The 6000-nt window shown below is 33.7% G+C and overlaps 1 protein-coding gene across 2 annotated transcripts in view; it reads right to left on the bottom strand.

The window, feature by feature from the left end:
• LOC129929007 (uncharacterized) overlaps nt 1-6000 on the bottom strand; it is a 71938-nt gene continuing 65938 nt past the window's right edge. For both annotated transcript variants that reach the window (XM_056045722.1, XM_056045723.1), the window contains exon 5: nt 1-577. In XM_056045722.1, the coding sequence (XP_055901697.1) occupies nt 450-577 (128 nt within the window). In that variant the 3' untranslated portion in view covers nt 1-449. The remainder of the gene's footprint in view (nt 578-6000) is intronic.

Raw genomic sequence — 6000 nt, 5'->3', positions numbered from 1 at the left:
AATACAAAATGTTTGGTGCATATTCATACATTTTTAAGCATATTTTTTTTTATATAAACGTTAATAAATGTCATAAATTCCATAAGAGATATTACTGAAACGAGGACAAATTGATACAAATTAATAGAAATATAGGTAAAAAGTGTAATTTGTACTATCCGGCCAACTTTCCTGCAATGATATTCGTCCGGAGCCGAATATGGCCGGATAGTGAAAAAATGGCTGGCTATTAGGCCGGAGCATCTATCCGGTGATGCCCTAATATGTATTGCTATTTGATTGGCACAAAAGCTACAATAACAATTAATAAGTATTTTTTCAGCAAATGTGCATTGGCTAATGTACATGATATTATCAATTAGCAGATTTTACTTAATAAATTGTCACCAATTTTTAGGTTAAATGTATTTTATAAATTTAAAAGTCTTTTTATTTTTAAAAATTAAATTTTAGCGTATTTCACAAATATATGGATCTATACTTTCACAGTGTTTCAATAGAAACCTGAAAATTAGTTTCGGATATATAGCTATTGCGCAATCGGCTAAATTTCGTATGTCTGCTGATGCTTGAAGACCTGTTGAAAATAAACAATAAAAATCAAAAAATGTAATCTGTACTTTTAGATATTTTTGTAACATAAAATTGTACATGATACCAATTTTGATGTATGCACACTCAAACACAAACATATTGTAATAACTTAAGTGAGGCAACTCAACGAGACATAGACGTTTATTCACACGACATCACAGGTACACAAAACAACATCTATCTTAGGCACAATCTTTCCATATTGGCTCCCAACTTGGTGGAAATCGTTCTCTTCTCTTCCTAATGTTGACATCCTTCTCAGTCTAGTTTATCACAGTGCGCACCTTCTAGCTTAGATGGCGGTGCGCATGGCAGTCATATATGTTAATATATATGTTAATATGTGAGTGTGCATATATATATATATATATATATATATATATATATATATATATATATATATATATATATATATAGTAAATAATAGTAATAGTATTTTAAAAGATTCATTTCACGTTGTATAAATATTTTTATTGGTAAAATACTGTACTTGTTTTAGATGTTCTTTAAAAGTAGAAGATAGTCAACTTCCTAGTCTTTACTTCCCGCTTGACGACTGGTGAAGGCAGCTGGCAGGGAATGTACACGAGACAAACGACAAAATCAAATAATACAGCGCGAATGCCGCACAATCATGCGTTGATATTAACTTAATAACAAACTAAAATCCTGCATTTTTATAATTTATAAATTTTCAATAGCGATTATTGAATTTTTATAAAACGATATGACTTGGTGGAATTCATTTAGCAATTAAAATCAGAAGAAAATTAATTTTACCTAACTCAAAAAATATATAATCAATATTTGTAAAATTAACACCACGTTAACATTCCTAGTAATATGCAGTTTCTACAGAACACCAAATTCTTATTTAGAGTACTTGCAAGAAATATTATGGGTGACTTCAATCTACTTGATATAAATAGGAAAACATTAACCATAGATAATTAGCAAGACCTTAAGGACATAAATGAACTTTTCACAGAAACATTACTCAACTTAGGTTTAGATCAAATTATTTTTTTTAAAGTTGCAAAAACACATTAGATCTCTCCTTAACCAACAGCCCTGGATTAGTAGTAGAGTATGATATTATCCCTAATATACCTGGTCTATCGAGCTATAATATTGTTAAAGTACACAGTCGGATACAAGCAGTAGCGAATATAAAACCCAATAGAAAAATCTTACTCTGGAACAACTGCACCAAGCTGCACTAAACTTTCAACAAACATTCTTATCAGATAAAGACATTATCCAAACAGTTGATAGCTTCTGGAATTTCATTTAAAGCTATCTTAAATGCATTACAGAGAATACTATACCAACTAAATACGCATCAAACAAATAAATATTTGATGTTTTAATAATAGATTAGAGAATCTTTGCAAAAGGAAGGAAAACCTATATAGAAAATTTAAAGAAAGCCTGACCCAAAAAGAAAGCAGACAGCTGCAGAATAAATACTTAAACATTGTAATATCAAAAAATTGCTATAACAACATAGGGCCATACATTAAGTCTTTCATTAAGTTTTAAAAAATGGAAAAAAAAGAGGTAGCACCATTAAAAGGAGAAGACAACTTAACAAAAAATGATAATGAAACTAAAACTAATATCCTAAACAAATACTTTGCATCAACATTCTCAGCACCAGGAGACAAATACATATTATCTAATCTGAACCAAATAGACAACATAGGAAATATAGAAGTGCAAGAAAAAAGGATTTAAAATATATGTTTATAGGTGCCGTTTCTCAGTGATGGAATGCCTAACTTTTAACAACTAATACATTAATAATAAACGTTAAAATGCAAGAAAAGTAAAAAATGGAAAAAATCACAACCTAGACATATATATATATATAAAGTAAATAGATGCAATATTACAAGATTCTTCTAAGGCTTTTGACAAAGTTCACCACCATAATTTGCTTAAAAAATTAAAATATTTCGGCATTAATGGTCCACAACATCAGTGGATTAAAGATTTTCTGATAGGGAGAGAACAAACTGTAATAATAAATGGCTCTAAATCAACACCGATAACAGTAAACTCAGGTGTACCTCAAGGAACAGTCTTTGGTCCACTACTATTTTTAATTTACATATAATTTACATATATATATAGGATAAAGCCGCTTTCTTTTGTGCGTTTTGTCTCTCACCCTTTGTTCGTCACGTTAAAATAAACTAAAGGCTAAATCTAATGAACATCGCAAAACACATTAAATATTAAAAGATTGATAGATAACTCTTGATATTAATTTTAAAAAGGGTAATTTTTGCTGAAAAATATATTGTTTGAGTGTATTGTGTAAAAATTTCTAAATTATTTTTTTGGGTGGAAAATTAGTCTCCTATAACTACTTATTCTGCTGATAGCAGAGTTATTACTATGAATATTATATTGACAGTTCTTAATAACACAATCTATTATTATAGCGATAACGACATTTCGTTTCGTTTAAACCCCTAAGTAACGCGCACAATGCCCATAGCCCTTCTCCCTCCTCACACTGCCAAATGAGAAGGGTTTGGCGTGGGGCTAGCGGCCCCACTCTGTAAAACTACAATTGCTGCAGAAATGGCAAACTTAACTGTCACACACTAGTTTTAGAACCGCTGTGACATAAGGTAAACTTGTAGTGACTTAGTAATCATGTAACTACTTCGTGCTAATGCACGAGGAAATATTGGGATTGAAACTGACCACGGGGAGATTTCAGTCAGTTGATCTTGGACTCTTGCGAAGATAGGAGCGTTGCTAACTCCTCGAGTAGAAAGTATAAGGACTAAGCGATTATTATTAAGTTATTTCTTGTGGATATGTAATTTCGGATGGCTGAAGTCGCCAATATCTTTTGTGAATTATTTCATTAATATTTTGTGTAATAAAAACCATGTCTGCTACCAGTGAGTCGATTAATAATTCTAAATGTTGTGGTGGGAGTGTTCAGTATGTTAGTGTTCTCACGCACCTGCAAATCTAGTGCGTGTGAGAAAGTATTTAGTTAAGAAGAACATTAAAGTAGTACCAGAAGAGGTATCTACAAAACACAGAGACATTCGCGTCATCACGCCTGCAACAAGAACCAGGCCGTGACATTTACACATAAAGAAAATTATACATGCGGCTAGGGCGGCCAACTCCTGATGACGATGTTTCATCAAACCCAACAGAACGTCCAATGGCCGATGCACGGCAAGTCCTTCAATGCAAAGAAATCGACCCTTATAGGCATATGAAATGTAAGAACCCTGAACCAATACGGTAAAGTGACTTAACTTTTAAAAGAGATTGACACCTACCAGCTGAACATTCTTGGGATCTGCTAGATGCAAGACCATAATATACTCAGGACACGATACGAACACATTGGTTTTGTAAAAATCATCATGTCCAAAATAGCAGCTTCAGCGCTAATTGCTTTTAAACTAGTCAGCGACGGCATTATTACAGCTCGAATCCAAGAAAACCAAATCAAAATCACTACCATCCAAGTATAGGCCCCTACAGAGGATGCAGAGGATACCATCAAAGATAATTTCTATTATCAACTTCAAACCACAATTGATGAAACATCCAGCCATGACCTAATTCTACTGATGGGAGACTTTAACGCCAAAATTAATCCCAACTGAACTGGCTTTAAATATGTAATGGGATCATATGGTGTCAGGGTTCACTTATGCTTGGCTGGACTTGGTTGGTGTGTTTCTAGACTTGGCTCGTTAGGGGGTTACTTAAATACGAATAATTATCACAAACAAACTCCGACTCCAAATATATATGAATAACACAAGTAATACTTTAATACTTTAATAGTATCTGATAGTATCTGATTGAGCACAAAAAATGATATCAACCTCAGTAAATATTAAATACACAAAACACCAGTCCAGGAACATAATACAACTAACGAACTACCAATCCACTCTATCAACCAGCGGAAAAAAACTACCATTCAAAAACATCACGTGTTCACATTCATGCCTGGGGGGGGGGGGGGGAAGAGAAGAGGAGAAATAAACAAAGGGATATAACTCTTTCATACTTAAATAGTACAAAGAAATAACACAATCACTCTCGCCATACCTGCCCCTGACATCCCCCCTCTCACGATATGACTGTTATTATGTCAAATAACAGTCATTGAAATATATTTATATATATATACACATATACCGATATTACGCATATAGGTTCAAAAATACACACACATATATAAATGTATTCAAATAGACTAAAACCCTTACAGTAGAATAGTAATGTCTATTGTGTATATAAACACATATATGCATCAAAGTGCATTGACATATATGCAAAGTAACCTATATTACTCTGACAGAAAAAAAAAATTATGCCTAGGTAGAGCAATAATTGATAAGAATGACACAATGTACATCAAGTAAAGGAACATAAATGAACATAAATGAACTTGCGGCAATGGCAGCAAAATTACAATTTGACATAGGCTTACTGGTCTTGAGACTTACAAGTAGTTTGAAATAGGAAGATAAATGACGCATTACACGTCTATAACAATGAATGTCTGGAAGGAGAGGAAAAAGAAAGAAAAAGAAAACATCTCTTCTAGTTTAAGTGGATTCAACGGTTCCTTATAGTCAAAAGAAAAAAAACACAAAAAAAAATGCTAACAGTTATAACTAACACCACTATGTAAATAGAATTGCTAGGTTAGTCTTGACAGAGTGTCTGCTAGGAAATTATTGCGGCCTTCAATGTGTACAATATCAAAATTGAAGTTTTGAAGCATAAGAGACCAACGGCAGATTCGATTATTTTGAAATTTACAAGACTTCAAGTAAGACAATGGTCTGTGGTCGCACTGAATAGTGAACTTAGTTCCACAGAGATACCTGTCTAGACGTTGGACACTCCAGACGATCGCCAAACATTCCCGCTCAATGATGGCATAATGCCGCTCTCTAGGCAAGAGCTTTCTGCTCAGGTACTTTATAGGGTGAAGGATGCCGTCCACCTGCTGTAACAAGCAACAAGCTATTCCCTTGTCGGATGCATCTGTTTGAATAGTAAAAGGTCTGTTAGGGTTTGGTAGTATTAAAATAGGGGAAGAGGACAGGCAAGACTGAATCTTCTTCAATGCCAAGTCGCACTCGGGACTCCAGGTGACCCTCGTGGGCGTTCTGCAGAAAACATGAGTGATAATGGTGAGCGCTTGATTCCTCTCTGAGCATTTAACAGCCTTTCAATTGGAAACACATATTTTAAGCACAAACAAATACACAATAAAAAACATGGCGATCACCACATGGAGAAACCTTCAACAAAATAGATTACATTTGCATCTTCAAACGATGGAGGTCATCTCTATTAGACGTTCAAACCAGGAGAGGAGCGGATATTAGCTCAGAC

This window comes from Biomphalaria glabrata, chromosome 11 (assembly GCF_947242115.1).
Source record: "Biomphalaria glabrata chromosome 11, xgBioGlab47.1, whole genome shotgun sequence".
Taxonomy (NCBI): Eukaryota; Metazoa; Mollusca; class Gastropoda; family Planorbidae; genus Biomphalaria; species Biomphalaria glabrata.
This window is presented reverse-complemented; position numbering and strand designations above follow the sequence as displayed.